The 18,332-nt window shown below is 47.2% G+C and overlaps 1 protein-coding gene across 2 annotated transcripts in view; it reads left to right on the top strand.

Moving 5' to 3' along the window:
• Positions 1–18,332, top strand: part of LGMN (legumain) — a 43,398-nt gene that overhangs the window by 20,316 nt on the left and 4,750 nt on the right. For both annotated transcript variants that reach the window (XM_005562054.4, XM_065549267.1), the window contains exons 3-11: positions 8,108–8,205; positions 9,494–9,575; positions 10,736–10,821; positions 12,533–12,608; positions 13,093–13,155; positions 14,111–14,177; positions 15,026–15,144; positions 15,233–15,322; positions 17,117–17,317. In XM_005562054.4, coding sequence (XP_005562111.1) covers positions 8,108–8,205; positions 9,494–9,575; positions 10,736–10,821; positions 12,533–12,608; positions 13,093–13,155; positions 14,111–14,177; positions 15,026–15,144; positions 15,233–15,322; positions 17,117–17,317 — 882 coding nt within the window. The remainder of the gene's footprint in view (positions 1–8,107; positions 8,206–9,493; positions 9,576–10,735; positions 10,822–12,532; positions 12,609–13,092; positions 13,156–14,110; positions 14,178–15,025; positions 15,145–15,232; positions 15,323–17,116; positions 17,318–18,332) is intronic.

The raw sequence follows: 18,332 nt of genomic DNA, 5'->3' as shown, positions 1-18,332 counted from the left end.
CCCTTTCTTTCCCTTCGAGAGAACCTCTCCACTCAGAACTAGATAAAGGGTTGGACAGGTGCCATGTCATCAATGACAGGAGCAGGGAGCTCCTCACTCTGTGTGCTCCTGGCAAGCCCCTTCTCCATCCCCACACATTCAGAACCTCACCATTGCTATCTGGCTCAAGACTGGAGCCTCCAAACTTTTTTTCTATAAAGGGCCAGATAGTAAATATTTGAGGTTTTGTGGGCCAGGGGGCAAAAATCGAGGCTGGCAGGGCCAAAGGTAGACTGGGCAGACTGCAGTGATGGGGGTGAAAGGGAATGGCCAGGGAGTGCAGGAAGGAGGTGGTGGTGACTCACGGTCTGTTCTTCTGACAAGCTATTTGTTTATTTATTTAAATTTTCTTTTTTTTTTTTTTTGAAATGGAGCCTTGCTCTTTTTGCCCAGTCAACTTGCTCTTGTTGCCATTGCACTGGCATGATCTCAGGCTCACTGCAGTCTCCGCCTCCTGGGTTCAAGCCATTCTCCTGCCTCAGCCTCCCGAATAGCTGGGATTACAGGCACCTGCCACCATGCCCAGCTAATTTTTATATTTTTAGTAGAGACAGGGTTTCACCACGTTGGCCAGACTGGTCTCGAACTCCTGACTTCAGGTGATCCACCTGCCTCAGCCTCCCAAAGTGCTGGGATTACAGGTGTGAGCCACCGCGCCTGGCCAGACGAGCTCATAACTTAAGGTGTTTGGAGGTTAATCCATGTTGTTGCACAGTATCACTTTTATATTTAAAAAAAGAAATCCGCAGCAGGGAGTGGTGGCTCACGCCTGTAATTTCATCACTTTGGGAGACTGAGGCAGGTGGATCACCTGAGGTCAGGAGTTTGAGACCAACCTGGCCAATATGGTGAAACCCTGCCCCTACCAAAATACAAAAATTAGCCAGGCATGGTGGCAGGCACCTGTAATCCCAGCTACTCGGGAGGCTGAAGCAGGAGAATTGCTTGAACCTGGTAGGCGGAAGTTGCAGTGAGCCGAGTTCGTGCCACTGCACTCCAGCCTGGGTGACAGAACGAGACTCTGTCTCCAAAAAAATAAAAAAGAAAGAAGAAATCCGCTTTTATTTTTATTTTTTCACCAACAGGGTCTTATTCTGTCACTTAGGCTGGAGCCCAGTGGTGTTATCATAGCTCATTGCAGCCTCGAACTCCTGGGCCCCAGGGATCCTCCTAAGTAGCTGGGACCACAGGTGTGCCACCATGCCCAGCTAGTTAAAAATATTTTTTTTATAGAGATGAAGTCTTGCTATGTTTCCCAGGCTGGTCTCGAACTCCTGGGCTCAAGTGATCCTCTTTCCTCGGCCTCCCAAAGTGCTCGGATTACAGGCCACTGTGTCTGGCCTGAAATCTGCTTTTAAAGAGGACATGTGGGGAGGGATTAGGAAGGAGGACGGAGGGGACTGTGCAGGGGAATGCCGAGCGTGTGGGATGTGGGCATGGGCCCATTTGTGCAGCAGGGCCATCCTTGTAAATGCCAGAGGCAGTACAGGACCTTGAAAGGATGTGGCTCTGGATTTGCTGAGACCTCAGGTGTCATTCCTTCCCTCCAGTTACGCGCTGTATAAGTCTGAACAAACTACATTGTCAGATTCTTTCTGTGGGGTTGGCAGTGGGCTCAGTGAGGCACCTTGCAAAACCCCAGCCTGCAGCCTCACCTCAGCACTGCTCAGCTGTGTGTCAGGAAGTGATCATATATGTACACTTGGCAGGTGAGCAGAGCTGGCTGGAGAGCGGATCCTTTACAGCAACTGTGACACGGGGCTTGCCAGTGTATTTAGACCTTGTTTGACTTGTCTTTGTTTAGCTGGCAGCTGGCCAAGCTGGAGGCAGTGCAAGCAGAGTGGGGACAGTGATCCTATCGGCAAATCACAGGAGGCATTAGGAAGACCAGCGGAATTCGCAGCGCAAGTTATGAAACCAGCCAAGTCACAATCTCTGTTCGTCATTCCGGAGGGCTCTGCGCTCCTGAGAAGTCTTGCTCAATACCCTCCTCTCGAATATGACCTTTTATGACTTTTCTGGGCTTAAGCGGGGAAAATACAGTATAGGTCACATGGGTTTAGGGGAAGTAATACAAGTAGTAATGCCATTTTCACATTGTTTGAGTTGAACCCCACTTGTATCTCTTTTGAGTGCTAGTAAATATTTGACTTAATTGAAGAACCCTGCTGAGTTAACAAAGGTAGAGGCAACCAAGTGCCTCCAAGGCTCAGAAGAGAGTCATAGCCTGATGAGGCAGCAATGAGTGTGGAAGATGGGGCACAAGGCACCGTTGGGGTCAGCCATGGCCCTTCCTGAGCTTGTCCCCGTCTGTAAGATGGGGATGAAAGCACCTACCTCTCAAGAGTGCTGGGGGTCCCAAACAGTGCAGGAGCGACAACACAAGGCACTCTGAACCTGCCCCTGCAGAAAATATATAACTTTATTGAGGCCGAGTTTAAGACATATCATCTTAATTCACCCATTGAGTTTAATTTATCTAACTCAGTGATTTTTTAGTAAATTTACCAAGTTGTGTGAACATCACTATAAATCAGTTTGATATTTCCATCATCCCAGTATGATCCTTTGGGCAGGCTGGGCGGTGGCTCACACCTATAATCCCAGAACTTTGGGAGGCCAAGGCGGTTGGATCATTTGAGGCCAGGAGTTCGAGACCAGCCTGGCCAACATGGTGAAACCCAATTTCTATTAAAAATACAAAAATTAGCTGGGCGTGGTGGCACATGCCTATAATCCCAGCTACTTGGGAGGCTGAGGTTGAACTCTGGAGGCAGAGGCCGCAGTGAGCCATGATCACACCACTGCACTCCAGCCTGGGCAACAGAGCAAGACTGACTCAAAAAAAAAAAAAAAAAAAATCCTTTGGGCATATTTGCAGTTCCCACCTCTAGCCCCAGGCAATTACTAATCATCTACTTTCTAGCTGTATAGATTTGTTTATTCTGAACATTTCCTATCAATGGAGCTAAACAGTGTATGGTCTTTTGTGTCTGGCTTCTCCTAGTGTCATGTTTTTGAAGTTTGTTCACATTGTAGCATGCATCAGTGCTCCACTCCCTTTTATTCCCAAATAGCATTCCATTGTATGGATAGACCACGTTTTGCCTGCGCATTTACCAGTTGATGGACATTTGGGTTGTTTCTAATTTTTGGTTATTATGAACAATGCTGCTGAGAACATTTGCGTGCAAATCTTTGTGTGAATACATTTTTTTGTTTCTCTTGAGTAGGTACTTAAGAGTTGGAATTGCAGGCCGGACGCGTTGGCTCACGCCTGTAATCCCAGCACTTTGGGAGGCTAAGGCAGGTGGGGCACGAGGTCAGGAGTTTGAGACCAGCCTGACCAACATGGTGAAACCCCATCTGTACTAAAAATATAAAAATTAGCTGGGCGTGGTAGTAAACACCTGTAATCCCAACTACTCAGGAGGCTGAGACAGTAGAATCGCTTGCACCCGGGAGGCAGAGGTTGCAGTGAGCTGAGATTGCACCGCTGCACTCCAGCCTGGGCGACAGAGCAAGACTCCATCTCAAAAAAAAAAGAGTTGTAATTGTTGGGTCACATGGTAAATTTATGTTTGACTCTTTGAGAAACTGTAAAGCTCGTTTCCAGAATCACGGCTCCACGTTACATTCCCCTAGCAGTGTATGTATGGAGGCTCTTGGTTCCTCAGTTCTCGACAACACTTGTTATTGTCTGTCTGTGAAGTGGCAGCTCAGTGTGGTTTTAATTTGCATTTCCTAATAACGGGTGATGTTGGACATCTTTTCATTTGCTGACTAACCATTTGTATATCTTCTTAGGTGAAATGTTTATTGAAATCTTTTGCCTATTTTTGGCTCTGTGGTACAGGAGTTCTTTGGCTATTTCAGTATAAGCCCTTTATCAGATATATGTTTTGTAAATATTTTCTTGTAGTCTGTTGCTTGTCTTTTTATTTTCTTAATAATGTCTTTGGAAGCACTGAAGGTTTTAATTTTGCTGAGCCAATTTATCAAGGTTTTTTTTTTTTTTTTTTTTTGAGACAGAGTCTTGCTGTGTTGCCCAGGCTGGAGTGCAGTGGTGTAATCTTGGCTCACTGCATCCTCTGCCTCCTGGGTTCAAGTGATTTCTCCTGCCTCAGCCTCCTGAGTAGCTGGGATTACAGGCATACACCACCACGCCTGGCTAATTTCTTTGTATTTTTAGTAGAGGCGGGGTTTTACCATATTGGCCAGGCTGGTCTCGAACTCCTGACCTCAAGTGATCCCAAAGTGCTGGGATCCTCGGCCTCCCAAAGTGCTAGAATTACGGGTGTGAGCCACTGTGCCCAGCCTGATTTGATTTTTAAAAACTAAATAGCAGACAAATAATGTCTGTATAACATGTGTACACCTTAAAGAATAATAAAATGAATACCTGTGTACCTTGCACCTTGCTAAAAAAAATAGAACTATACTAGTACCTTGTCCCCTGTCTGATGGACTCCCGCTCCCTTCCCTTCAGAGACCAAGCTCCTGAATTTTTTGTCATTCATTCCTTTGCTTTATAGTTTTGCTGTATGTCTATTTAACTGTAAACAGCATAATGTTTACATTAGCCTGTTTTGACCTTTATATAAATGTAATCATAGTGAAGGTGTTTTTCTATGACTTGTTCTTTTTTTCATTATGTTCGCAAGAGTTGTCTATTTTGAAAACTGGGTTGTACTTGTTTGCGTATTTTTAAAAGTTTTTACAGATTCAGGGGGTCCATGGATATATTGTGTAGTGGTGGGATTTGCGCTTCTTGGGTACCCATCATCTGAGCAGTGGGTTGTAGTCTGTTCATTTTCAGGTATTCCATTTATGTGAACCTATGACAATGTATTTTTCCAGCTCTCAATCATTGGAGTTATTTCTTGGCTTTTGCTGTTAAACTGATGCTGTGAACATTTTCTGGTTATCCGTGGGAGATAGAGTTTTGCTAGGCTATATGGCTAGGAGTAGAATTGCTTGGTTGGAGGGTGTGTGGTTGAACCTCACACATTGATAATGTCAGGATGTCTTCCAGAGTGGAGTGCCAGTTACACTCTATTTCCACCATAGCTGTACTAGTTTACTGTCACTGCTTAAACAGATTGCCACAGACTTCATGGTTTGAAACAACACAAATTTATTATCTTACATTTCTGGAGGTAAGAAATGTGAAACGGCTGCCACTGGGTTAAATCAACAGTGTTGCCTGGGCTGTGTTCCTTGGTGACTCTAGTGGAGGCTCCACTTTCTCGTCTTTTCCAGCTTTTAGACACCACCTGCAGTTGTTGGCTTCTGGCCCCTTCTTCCATCCTCAGTGCCAACAAGGGTCAGTTGAATCTTTCTTACACTGCATCACTCGGAACCTGACTCCTGCCTCTGTCTGCACATACAAAAGCCTTTGTGATTACATTAGGCCCACTGAAGGCTGGGCACAGTGACTCGCACCTGTAATCCTAGCACTCTCTATCCAAGGCGGGAGGATCGCTTGAGCCCAGGCGTTCAAGACCAGCCAAAGCAACATAGCCAGACCCTGTCTCTACAAAACATTTTAGAAATTAGCCAGCTGTAGTGGTGTGTGCCTGTAGTCTCAGCTACCTGGGAGGCTGAGGTGGGAGGCCCAGGAGGTCGAGGCTGCAGTGACCTGAGATTGCACCTGTGCACTCCTGCCTGGGAGACAGCAAGACCCTGTCTCAAAAAAAACGAAAACAAAAAAATAAACAAAAATGACATTGGGGCACTAGAATAATCCAGGAAAACCTCCCTATTTTAAGACCAGCTGATTGGCAACCTGAAATCCATCTGCTATCTTAATAACCTTTTGCTCTGTAATGTAACATAGTCACAGGCTCCTTGGATTAGGATGTGGACAGCCTTGGGAGCTGTTATTCTGCCTACCACAATTAGTGTTTGAAGGTCACTAGTCCACAGCAATGAGGACTTAAACATCTAACAATCTGTGTGCATGTGTGTGTATATAATATTTAGTGACTATTTTAAAATGATCTGTGTTTGCTGTGGGCCTCTGTAATTTTAATGATTTCTCTCTTGTCCCTGTATGAAGCAGGATCAAGTTCTGGGGACATGGGGATCTTTCTCTTTTTTTTTGAGACTGAGTTTCACTCTTGTTGCCCAGGCTGGAGTGCAATGGTGCGATCTTGGCTCACTGCAACATCCGTCTCCCGGGTTCAGGTGGTTCTCCTGCCTCAGCCTAGGATTAAGGCATGTGTCACCACGGCCAGCTAATTTTGTATTTTTAGTAGAGATGGGGTTTCACCATGTTGGTCAGGCTGGTCTCAAACTCCAGACCTCAGGTGATCTGCCTGTCTCAGCCTCCCAAAGTGCTGGGATTACAGGCGTGAGCCATTGTGCCTGGTCAGAACACCTGGGATCTTTCACTTGAGTACTGTGTGACTTGGGCAGGTCACCTCACCTCCAGAGGCTGCTTTTTCCTTATCCATAATAAAATGGGGATCATTACCTTTATCACAAAGGGTTGCTATGAGAATTAAACGAGATAATGCCTACAAAGTCTTAGCACAGTGCTGGACAAATAGAAGCAAGTCAATAAAATGTATTAGTTTTCCTATTTATTCCGTCATCCATTCATCTAATCGCTCTTGAGTGCCAGGTCGTAGACTCACCCATTCAGTCTTCAAAAACTGTATACCAAGCACCCATCTTTGTCATAAAATAAGTCCATTTGGTTGGGACAGCCACAGGCAAAGTGCCAGTCTGAATGTTCAATGAGCTTTAGTTTTATTGCTATGCTCAGTGTTGTTTCAAGTGTGCTGTGTGTACATCCAGTCTCTCGGGCTGTCTTCCTTGGGGAGGCAAATCGCTGGGCACACGCCTCTCCTTATGCTTACTTATGTCTTTGTTCTAGGAACAACAGGATTAAATGTAAGCAGACAGGCAACATTTTTCCTTTCTGTCTTCAGATGATTTCCAAGGCATGAAGTATGTTTCACCTGAGATAAGGACGCAAGTCTGTCTTCACCCTTGCGTGGACAGGGAGTTGCATTAGGAACATTTTTCTCATATTCCTAATGTTATCTTCCTTTGTATTCTTGTTCTTTTTAAAACTTAAGAGCAATTTCTCAGTTCCTGAGTTGGACTTTTGAGTGTTCAATCAGTTCTCTAAACAGTGACTTTGGCACACAAAGTACTTGGATCAGAAGAATCCTGTGGGAAATAGAACTAGCTCTGTTGATCATTCTGAGTCATTCTGTTTTTGAGACTAAAATCCATGCTTTCCAGAGACTGTTGTATAGTCTGAAAAATAAAAACAAGTTACTTAGGACTTGCAGAGGTCCTTCTTACCTACAGACGTGGTGGCAGTGGTGGTGGTGGTGGCAGTGGTGATGGTGGCAGTGGTAGTGGTGGTGGTGGTGGTGGTGGTGGCAGTGGCAGTTGATAGTGGTGTTGGTGGTGGTGGCGGTGGTGGTGGCAGTGGTGGTGGCAGTGGCAGTGATAGTGGTGGTGGTGGTGGCGGTGTTGGTGGCGGCAGTGGTGGCAGCATTGGTGGCAGTGGTGGTGGTGATGGTGGTGGTGGTGGTGGTGATGGTGGCGGTGGCAGTGGTGGTGGTGGTGGCGGTGGTGAAGGTGGCAGTGGTGGTGGTGGTGGTGGCAGTGGTGGTGGTGTTGGTGGCAGTGGCGATGGTGGTGGTGGTTGGGGTGTTAGTGGTGGCGGTGGTGGCAGCATTGGTGGTGGCAGTGGTGGTGATGGTGATGGTGATGTTGGTGGTGGTGGTGGTGGCGGTGCCAGTGGTGCTGGTGGTGGTATTGGTGTTGGTGATGGTGGTGGTGGTGGTGGTGGTGGGGTGTGCATGTGCACGTAGCCCACGTGTGCACTAGTTTCCTGCTGAATAATACTTTGGATGGATGGGGGATCTTTTTAAGATGAGATAAAAAATATCAATATATGTGTTTGAAAATAGTAACTTAAATGCCTGACCGATAGGGGATGATTCATGGTAAATCTTCTGGGAGACAGAACACATCACTCCTTCGAACTCCGAAACTAGCCTCCCGGGCAAAATCTAAAACTTAACCAAATCATTTCTCCCAGGCAGATGCGTGCCATGCCTACCAGATCATTCACCGGAATGGGATTCCTGACGAGCAGATCGTTGTGATGATGTACGACGACATTGCTTACTCTGAAGAGTAAGTGGGGGAGTGCTTGGAACTTGGTGGCGAAGGACTTCAGGGTATTTAAAAAAAGGTCACATAGACTCAGAGGAATCCTAGTGGCCTAATGTTAGAATACATAACAGACTCCCAGACAAAAGACCACAGGGATACCTCTTGTTGAACTTTGGGTTTTTTGTTCTGTTTTGTTTTGTTTTTGTTTTTGTTTTTTTGTTTTTTTATTGAGACAGTCTTGCTCTGTCACCCAGGCTGGAGTGCAATGGTGTGATCTCAGCTCACTGCACCCTCCACCTGCTGGGTTCAAGTGATCCTCCCACCTCAGCCTCCCAAGAAGCTGGGACTGCAGGTGTGCACCGCCATGCCCAGCCAATTTTTGTATTTTTTAGTAGAGACAGGATTTCACCATGTTGGCCAGGCTGGTCTTGAACTTCTGACCTCAAGTGATCCAGCTTCCTTGGCCTCCGAAAATGCTGGGATTACAGACGTGAGCCACCACGCCTGACCCTCATGTTGAGCTTTGACCATAACTTGGGTGTGCCCTGGAAGTGGCAAAGACCTGGTGGGTGCTTTGAAAGGGTTTAAAAGCTGAGTCCCTCCTCACCTTGGAGGACTTGTTGGGTTCTACGGTGCTTGCTCCTAAGCTCCGAGCAGGCTGCAGCACAGGGGACCTGCACGTAGAAAGCTTTTGTTTGTAGGTTAGATCTTCCTACTACCTTCTTTCTCTACTTATTTTATTACTTGCTGAGTTTAACTTCATGAATAGTTCCCTTGTGCCCGCTTATCTGATTTCTTGCAGAGATCAGAGGCAGCAAGTATGGGCATAAACTCAGCGAGTTCTAACCTCCTAGCTCCGTGGTTACCCTGCTGCAGCCGCGGTGAAGGACGCTATCATCCATCACCCATTCTGAGGCTTTAATGCCTAAGCTCTTGTGTTAAAGTCTTGTTCTCTGTCCTGTCTCTTTCCGAAAGTAGTTTCGCTCTGAGAGAGCTTTTGATGAGGCCTTGCCCTCATGATGCTCTCTGGTTTCCAGCAGGCAGCTGGCAGCACCTAGGCTTTTGGTCCCTGCCTGAGGCTTTTCAAGCTCAGCTCCTCACTGCCTCTGCCAAGAGCTCTTGGGCTGTGGGACTGCTGAGATCCCCAAGCTGCTAAAACCACTTACACGTTGGCCACCGTGCAGGCCATCAGTTGCATCTTTGACAAACATAGATGTTTCCTGTTTTTTCACATAACAGGCATGTGTTTGAAGAGAGAGATTTCGGAGGCATGCCACATTTTGTTTCAATTGTGTCCTTTAATTTTCAGTAATCCCACTCCAGGAATTGTGATCAACAGGCCCAATGGCACGGATGTCTATCAGGGAGTCCCGAAGGACTACACTGGAGAGGTGAGTGGCTGCCGGGGGTGGAGCCAGCAGGTTTAGTTTTCATTTTAGTGATGATTTTTCCTTCTTTCTTCTGTTTCTAGAATCAGAACCTCCCTAGACTGGCTTCTGGTCAGTGTTTCACATTTGTATTAGGATTTGTGCCTGAGGAGTAAATTATGAGAGTTTTGAAAGAAAGCAGAGGAAAAGAAAATGTTTAGAATAAGTTGCAATCTACTGATAGTTACCATCTTATACTTTAGGCCTGACCATGTAGTTTCTTCCATGTTAACCTTTCTTGAGATATCACCATTAATCTGATTATACATTACCTGTGCTCTTTTATAAAAATCAGTTTTCTCCATACCAGGCTTGGTGCAAAGTAGCTCAGGATTTTTGCTGCGATAGTTTTTCATTTATTATTATTATATGGTTTATTACATTACATAGTGTATTATAGATATAATAGTATATTACTTCCAGAAACTTTTCTGTTCCTCCTAGTTGATTGAGACTGTCTCAATGGACACATTTTTAAAATCACCGTAATGCCTTCATTCTCCTGGTTTTCATAGTCTGTTTTAAATGTTGGATCTTTTAGGAATTAATTATCTTTTTGATAAGAAACTTTTATCTGATGTTTAACAATTCTTTCAGTTTCATTTTATTTTATTTTTCTTTTAAAGTCAAATACAATTAAATTTAATATATCATACAGGTAAAAAGGATGATCCTATTTAATGAAATTGTTTCTGTATAGTGTTTGTTTGTTTGAGATGGAGTCTTGCACTGTTGCCCAGGCTGGAGTGCAGTGGCACAATCTTAGCTCACTGCAACCTCTGCTTCCCTGGTTCAAGTGATTTTCCTGCCTCAGACTCCATAGTAGCTGGGATTATAGGCGGGTGCCATGATGCCTGGCTAATTTTTCTACTTTCAGTAGAGGTGGAGTTTCACTGTGTTGGCCAGGCTAGCCTTGAACTCCTGACCTCAAGTGATCCGCCCACCTCGGCCTCCTAAAGTGCTAGCATTACAGGCGTGAGCCACCACACTTGGCCAAAAGTGTTTGCTCTTGAGCCTTGAGCCTTGGAATGTGCAGGCTGGTGGCGTGGGTTGGCTGCAGACTCAGCCAACTCTCTGGGTTGGAGTGACAGCTGCATCTGATTGTGGCTCCTAATTCTTTGTAGGATGTTACCCCACAAAATTTCCTTGCTGTGTTGAGAGGCGATGCAGAAGCAGTGAAGGGCATCGGATCCGGGAAAGTCCTGAAGAGGTAATGTCTGTTTACAGATACTACACTTCTCTCCATGGCTTGGGACCCCAGTATAGAGAATTGAAACAGGTGTTGTTCTATGCTCCCAGCCTGTTTACCTGTGAGAAATGACAGAGTGGAGAGTTTTGTTCTGATTTAGGACAGGTGCTTAGGGCTGTTGTTTCATGGCTTCTCTTGGCAGCCCATTTCTGCACTGAATTCACCTTGTGATCCAGGGCCCCTCATGATTAATACAATGTTCCTGTCACTTAAACTCTTCGTTCCTTGTTGTCTGGGGATCGTAGCACAGGGATGTCCCACTGCCTGTGGAGCCCCTGAGGCAGGTTTGAATCCCTGTGGCCAGATTGCAGGACCACCAGCCCTGTGCTCTGATCACAGATCAGTCCAGCGGGGAGAGGCACATTTGTAAATGCAGAGCTGACTTTCATACTGGGGAAAACGAACCCCAGCGCTTACCCTGCTGGCTGTGGGCCAGAGATGTCTTACTGTTTAGTAATTGTTCATGTGGCGTTTTTGTGTGATACCAGAGATTCCAGTAGCATGTTTCTTTTAGGCTGGAAGGGAGACCTGGGCACAAGTTAGCTCGTGTGAATTAGTGCAGAGGCCTGGTGCGGTGGCTCAGCCTGTAATCCCAGCACTTCTGGAGGCCAAGGCGGGCGGATCACTTGAGATCAGGAGTTGAAGAGCAGCCTGGTCAACATGGTGAAACCCTGTCTTTACTGAAAATACAAAAATTAGCCAGGCGTGGTGGCATGTGCCTGTAGTCCCACCTACTCTGGTGGCTGAGGCAGGAGAATTGCTTGAATCCAGGAGGTGGAGGTTGCAGTGAGGCAAGATTGTGCTACTGCACTCCAGCCTGAGCAACAGAGTAAGACTGTCTCAAAAAAAAAAAAAAAAAAAAGAAAAGAAAAACACACACACACTTTGGGAGGCTGAGGTGGGTGGATCACGAGGTCAGGAGTTTGAGACCAACCTGGCCAACATGGTGAAACCCCATCTCTACTAAAGATACAAAAAATTAGCTAGACATGGTGGCGCGTGCCTATGATCCCAGCTATTTAGGAGGCTGAGGCAGGAGAATTGCTTTAATCTGGGAGGCGGAGGTTACAGTGAGCTGAGATCACGCCATTGCACTCCAGCCTGGGCAACCGGGCGAGACTCTATCTCAAAAAAAAAAAAAAAAGAAATGGACATCTGTGAGGGTGAACCAAATTGGCTTCATGTAAGTTATTACATCTCTGCCACTTCGAAGCAGCGCCATCTGGGGGAAGCCCTGGTGAGGCAGGCAGGTGGTCATCCAAACTGTGTGGGCTGCAGGAGGCCTGGAGTGGCAGGCTGCCGGCCTGTGTTGAACTCATGTTGGGGAGATCTGGTTGGAGAGTGTGGCTGCCTGGGATGAGACCCAATTGCCAGAGGACCCCACTATCCACCTCACACCAGGTCTGTGTGATCGGTTGCTCAGGAAAGGCCCCTCCTCCTTTCCAGCCATACTTCAGAATGTGGAGGCTCTAGGATCTATACTGTGGTTCAGAATCACACTAAGGGGAGTGGAAGGGACAGGCCGGACACTGGGCCCTTGTGTTCATCTTCAAACCTGGTTGGGCAACTCTACTCCCCAAACTTCTTAATTTTTTGATTAGGGCAGCTTTTCAGAGAAATAGAAGTAAAAATAGAAAAAGGAAATGATTGACTTCTGATTCTTTCTTGGCAGCGGCCCCCAGGATCACGTGTTCGTTTACTTCACTGACCATGGATCTACTGGAATACTGGTTTTTCCCAATGAAGATGTGAGTTTTCTTAACATTTTAAAGACAAACTAGCAGAACAGAAAGGCAAAGTGTCGAGATTAAACCCATAGCGTGTATTTTCTAGTGTCCTGCCAGGGTTGGTTTGTACGTGTGGTGGGTGGGAGTGGGGGACAGGTTTAGCAGCTTGAAATCTATCCAAGGGCATCTCTTCCAGATGGTTTTCCCTGCATTTCTGTTCATATCGCAGCTTCAGTAGCTGTCTCAGGACGTGGGTGTATCGCACTAGACCTCAGAATAGACCAAAAGCTCTGGACAAAGTAATGGGTGAAGAGATACATCCTCTTCCCCTTTTTAAGTGTGGGCATAAAACACGTGATGACATTCTTGGATTATCTTCCCCATGATTACTTCTAGGGGTTGGTAGAAAAGAGTTTATGAAGCATCATCAGAACTTTAGTAGTGAGTTATCCAGCGAATAGTTTCTCTTGATGTGTTGGTCTGAATCAATATTCTCACCTTTCAGCTTCATGTAAAGGACCTGAATGAGACCATCCATTACATGTACAAACACAAAATGTACCGAAAGGTAATTCAGCCCTTGGGGCAGCCTTGTGGGGAGGGCTGTGGGGAAAGCCGTGGGTGTAGAGCCCACAGTCCTGTGACCATCCTCCAACTGTGGGTGCTGTGTTTTCTAGAAAGGGGATCCTTCCAACCACTGGTTTCCCAGGCTGAGCCTTTCAGCTTTAGCTATTAGATTGGAATCACTGGAGAGCTTGTTAAAATAGTGTGGGCTTCGCCCCCAGAGTTTGACCCAGTAGGTCTGGGGAGGCGGCCTGAGAATTTGCCTTGTGTTTCTGTGTGATCCTGCTGCTGCTGGTCTTCGGCCCACACTTTGCAGACTCCTATTCCTAAGACTGTCCTCAATTTTGGGCAGCTGGAGAGGAAAATACCATTATCTTATTCTCACTTTGAGCCTTTCTCACCCTTATAGCACCCTTTATGGAAACTGTGTAGGGCCAGAGTTTTTGGCCGGATGCGGTGGCTCACTCCTATAGTCCCAGCACCTTAGGAGGCCGAGGCAGGAAGATCACTTGAGGCCAGGAGTTTAAGACCAGCCTGGGCAACATAGTGAGACTGTGTCTCTACCAAACAAACAAACAAACAAACAAACAAACAAAAAAAACCCTTGCATAGGTTGGGTGATACGTGACAGTAACGCAGAAAGATGGCCTGCTGGGCTGTTTGGCCTTTGAAACTCCTCCCTGCATTGGATGGTGGAACCGTTTTCCTTAGCATCACAGGGCTCCGTTTTCTCTGCATTGTTTCAGCTAATAGATGATTTTACTCCATTAGCAATGAATAAATTTGTGTGGCAGCAGCTTCCATAGCTTCTGGCAGCAGCCTCTTTACAGCAATGTCTCCCAGAAGCAAGCCTGGAGGACTTGTTAGGAATGGGTAGAGAGAGTGGGCAGAGCTCCAGTAGCATGGCTGGAGGCCTGTACCTGGCTGGGGTGAGCTCACCTGCCCCGTCTGCCTCACAGATGGTGTTCTACATTGAAGCCTGTGAGTCTGGGTCCATGATGAACCACCTGCCGGATAACATCAATGGTAGGTGGTTGGGGTGCCGGCCTCGACCTGGGCTGGCAAGCAGGTTGCTCAAATATTGCTGACATGGAACCGAGCATTCTCCATAAGCAGGGGCTGCTGAGGGCAGCCTGGGCCATAAACATGGGGAGATACCTGCAGGTAGCTCTGGGCTTCCTCTGCTCTGGAAGAATTGGTAGTCAGGGAATAAAGAATCTGTATGTGAGCCTCACAGTGCTCTTCCAGGTTCTAGTAAAACTACTGAAGCTAAAACGACATGGGCTTTGGACCAGCCTCCATCCTTTGCAATGTGTTGGTTGCTCTCTGACCTCAAGCAGGTGACTGGCCCTCTTTGATCCTCAATTATCCCCATCTGTAAAATGGGGATAAAGATAGTATGTGTCTGTTGGGAGACTCGTATTTTAAACACTAGCATTTGTCCAGCACAATTCTAAGCCCATGGTAGAGAGATAGTAAGTGGTAGCTTTTGTATAGGTTCATTTAATCTAGATGTTTCTTCAATAAATGTCAGATCTCTCTGGAAACCAAAGTAAGCCCATACTCTTTAAGTTTCCCATGCTGTGGAAATGTCAGCATTCTTCCAGAATAGCATGGTGTCCTAAGCATGCCAATTTGCCAATTGCTGCAAAAAACCTCTATCAGCTGACTCCTCTTTCTTCCGCATTTAATTTGGGATGAGTTATTGTAATGGAATACACAGGGCTGGGTCCAGTTACATGTCCCTGCCATCCTGTGCTGATCATAAGTAGCATGCTTCGATTTCACCAGGGGAGAAAGAAGGACTCAAGCTTCAAGCATAATCCAAGGCAGGAATAAAATGCGACTAAAAGATCATCTTTAATTCCTTGTAGTTTATGCAACTACTGCCGCCAACCCCAGAGAGTCGTCCTACGCCTGTTACTATGATGAGAAGAGGTCCACATACCTGGGGGACTGGTACAGCGTCAACTGGATGGAAGACTCGGACGTGGTGAGCCCTTCGGGGGCTGGCGGTTCAGCGGGGGTTTAACCGTCAGACTCTGACTGTCAAAGGTCTTTAATGGTCTCATGTTTTGCAGGAAGATCTGACTAAAGAGACCCTGCACAAGCAGTACCACCTGGTGAAATCACACACCAACACCAGCCACGTCATGCAGTACGGAAACAAAGTGAGTCGGGAGCCTCGCGTGCCGGCCCTCCGTTACCTTGTGAACTAGGTGGACTTGCCTGGCATATTGATCTCTTGCTAAAGAGACACGGGATCTAGGTGAGGAATGGTTGAGGCAGGGGATGCCTCTGCCTCTCATAACCATTCCATCCTGGGGACCTGTGGGCTTTGGAATCAGACCTTGTTAGGTTCAAACTTGCAGAGTTGTGAGGCTTTGGGCAAGTGATTTCACTTCTCTGAATTTGTTTCCTCATTGGTCAAAACCCAAGTGCACAAGGTAGCTAGGCGCATGAAAGAGGGCTGTGCATTACTTACGCTAAACACAGGCCTAGTGTGCAGCAAGAGATCACTGACTCGAAAGCTGCTGCTCTACGGTCTGTAGGTGGTCCCACAGCCACTCTGCACCTTGGATTTTCTGGAGTCCTGCCACTTTGCAAGCTGCAGGTTGTTACCTTTACCCTTTGGCTATAAATTGGAGACATTTTATCCTCCTCCAGATATGTCCAGAAGGGACCTCTGTGGTTAAATGGTGTTGTGGCAGGTGGCTGCTAAAAGCTTGGACCCTAAGTGAAGCTGCTGAGGCTAACGTTTGGTATGTGCAAACACCGTAACAAATGTGCAGGACCTCCCAGTTGTTCATATGCCCAAACACCATTCCCCAAGCAGCCCACCCCCAGTGGAGAGCTTGCCAGCTGAGATCTGTTCCTTGGGTGCAAGCATTGGCCTTCTAGAAGAACCTGGAGTCAGTAAATCCAGCCATTGTTAGCCCTTCAGCAGAGCATGGGCTGGGGGGCATGAGACCTGCACCCAGGGCACCATGACCTGGTCAGGCTTTTGAGCCAGTGTAGGAGAGAGTTGGAGCAGAGGGAAGGCCAGGGAAAGGTGACCCAGAGAAGGCAGGGTCAGTGGTGGCATAGCCCTGGCCATGTGGGGGCTCTGCCCTGGGCTTTCCATTCTCGTCACAGTATCCTCAGCATTGGCCATTTCTGATCTTGGTTGAGGGGTTGTGGTGGATCTTCTCCAAACTCTGTTTTTGTATAGATTTGTGTGTGTGGTATTATTGATTTTAGAACTGTCTTTAGATTATTGTTGCTTGCGTTAGGAACAGAACGCTTGCAGCATTTTCCCTTCTGATTGGGAGCCAGTCTGTAGTGACCGCTGCAGCCAAATCGAGCCTGGCCGCTCTGCCCATTTGCTAGCTCTTGATGCCAAGCATCAGCCTGGCCTCTCTGTGACCTTAGCTCTGCCCTTCCCAGTGGACCCAGACTTCAGCTCTAACCCGGGCAGACGCTTTGTACCTTCCCACTACTGGCCCTTAGGGACTTGCAGGTAAGTGCGGGTGGGTGAGCACATACAGGTCACCCGCCTGGATAGGCGGCATCCTTTGCAGGTGACATTCTTTGCCTGGAATCCTCTGCAGCAGAACTGCTATTCTTTTTATATATGAAAGGTGCTGCTGATCCATAGGCAGAGCTTGGACCAGAGCTGTCTGGTGAAAGGATAGCAGTTCTGCTGCAGAGGATATCAGGCATTTTGAGTCACTCGCTGGTAGATTTTAGGGGCTCCCATGCAATGCCTGCATACTGCTGGGGTGACTACGTCTTTTCAGGCTGCAGTTGTGGCCCTGTGGCCCTGAAAGCATGAGGAGTAAATGTGAGCCTCTGATGGAGAGGCTGGACTTGGGGTACGTTGGGCACATCTGCTCCTCCCACTCAAACCAGCTCTCTCTCTCCCTGTCTCTCTCTCACTCTCTCTTGCTTTCTCTCTCGCTCTCTCTTGCTGTCTCTCTCCCCAGACGATCTCCACCATGAAAGTGATGCAGTTTCAGGGTATGAAGCACAAAGCCAGTTCTCCTCTCTCCCTGCCTCCAGTCACACACCTGGACCTCACCCCCAGCCCTGACGTGCCCCTCACGATCATGAAGAGGAAACTGATGAACACCAATGATCTGGAGGAGTCCAGGCAGCTCACGGAGGAGATCCAGCGGCATCTGGATGTGAGTAGGGGTGAAAGGAGAAGTGCCCAGGTGCTGTCCCCAGCCCAGGTAGGCAGCATGCATGAGCACGGCCCTGCCTCCTGACTGTTCTCCCTGCCATGCAGGAGTGTGTGGGGACAGAAGCCAGCCTCCGTCCTCCATGTAACGGAAGCGGGTGGGCGGAGCCGTGGTTGCCTCCCATCTTCATGAGTAACCTTGACCTCTTCGGCAGTAGGGAGCAGTGGAATGGGGGCCGTCTCCCCTGTATCGTGCCAAGAAGCCATGTACATGGGTGTTTCCCTCTTTTATACCTTGTTGCTTAGAGGATATTTTTATTTTGTTGCTTATTAAGTTATTAGCTAATCATATTCATTTTAAAAATCCAGAGCCAGGTACTAGGCATGTGCTTCTAGTCCCAGCTACTGAGGGGGCTGAAGCAGGAGGATTCCTTGAGTCTGGTCAGCTTGGGCAACCAGTAAAACCCTTTCTCTTAAACAAAACAAAAAAAAAATTCCAATCCACAAAAATTTCTGCTATTCTCAGAAAAACATAGTCATGCCTAAAATTCTTTCTAAAAATTTCTGCTATTCTCAGAAAAACATAGTCATGCCTAAAATTCTTTCTAAAGTGCTATGCCGTCCTTTCCAATCACTGAGTCTGTATCAGTAGCTCATCAGTGTGTTTGGAGCTGGCAGAATTGCTGTGTAAATTACAGCTGTGCGCTCACTGGAATGCTGGGCAGAGGGCTGTCTGTCCCTTCCCACAAAGCCAGCTTTGTTAACTCTTGTCCCCATTGTCAGGACAGCACAGTGATGGATGTGCTGAAATATGGCCTGAGTTTTCTAGGCAAGTTTTTTTTTGTGTTTTTTTTTTTTTTTTTTTTTTTTTTTTTTGAGACAGAGTCTTGCTCTGTCGCCAGGCTGGAGTGCAGTGGTGTGATCTCGGCTCACTGCAACCTCCGCCTCCCGGGTTTAAGTGATTCTCCTGCCTCAGTCTCCCGAGTAGCTGGGATTACAGGCACGTGCCACCACGCCCA

The sequence above is a fragment of the Macaca fascicularis genome, chromosome 7, assembly GCF_037993035.2.
Source record: "Macaca fascicularis isolate 582-1 chromosome 7, T2T-MFA8v1.1".
Lineage (NCBI taxonomy): Eukaryota > Metazoa > Chordata > Mammalia > Primates > Cercopithecidae > Macaca > Macaca fascicularis.
The sequence above is the reverse complement of the archived record's forward strand: the minus strand, read 5'-3'. Positions and strand labels throughout refer to the sequence as shown.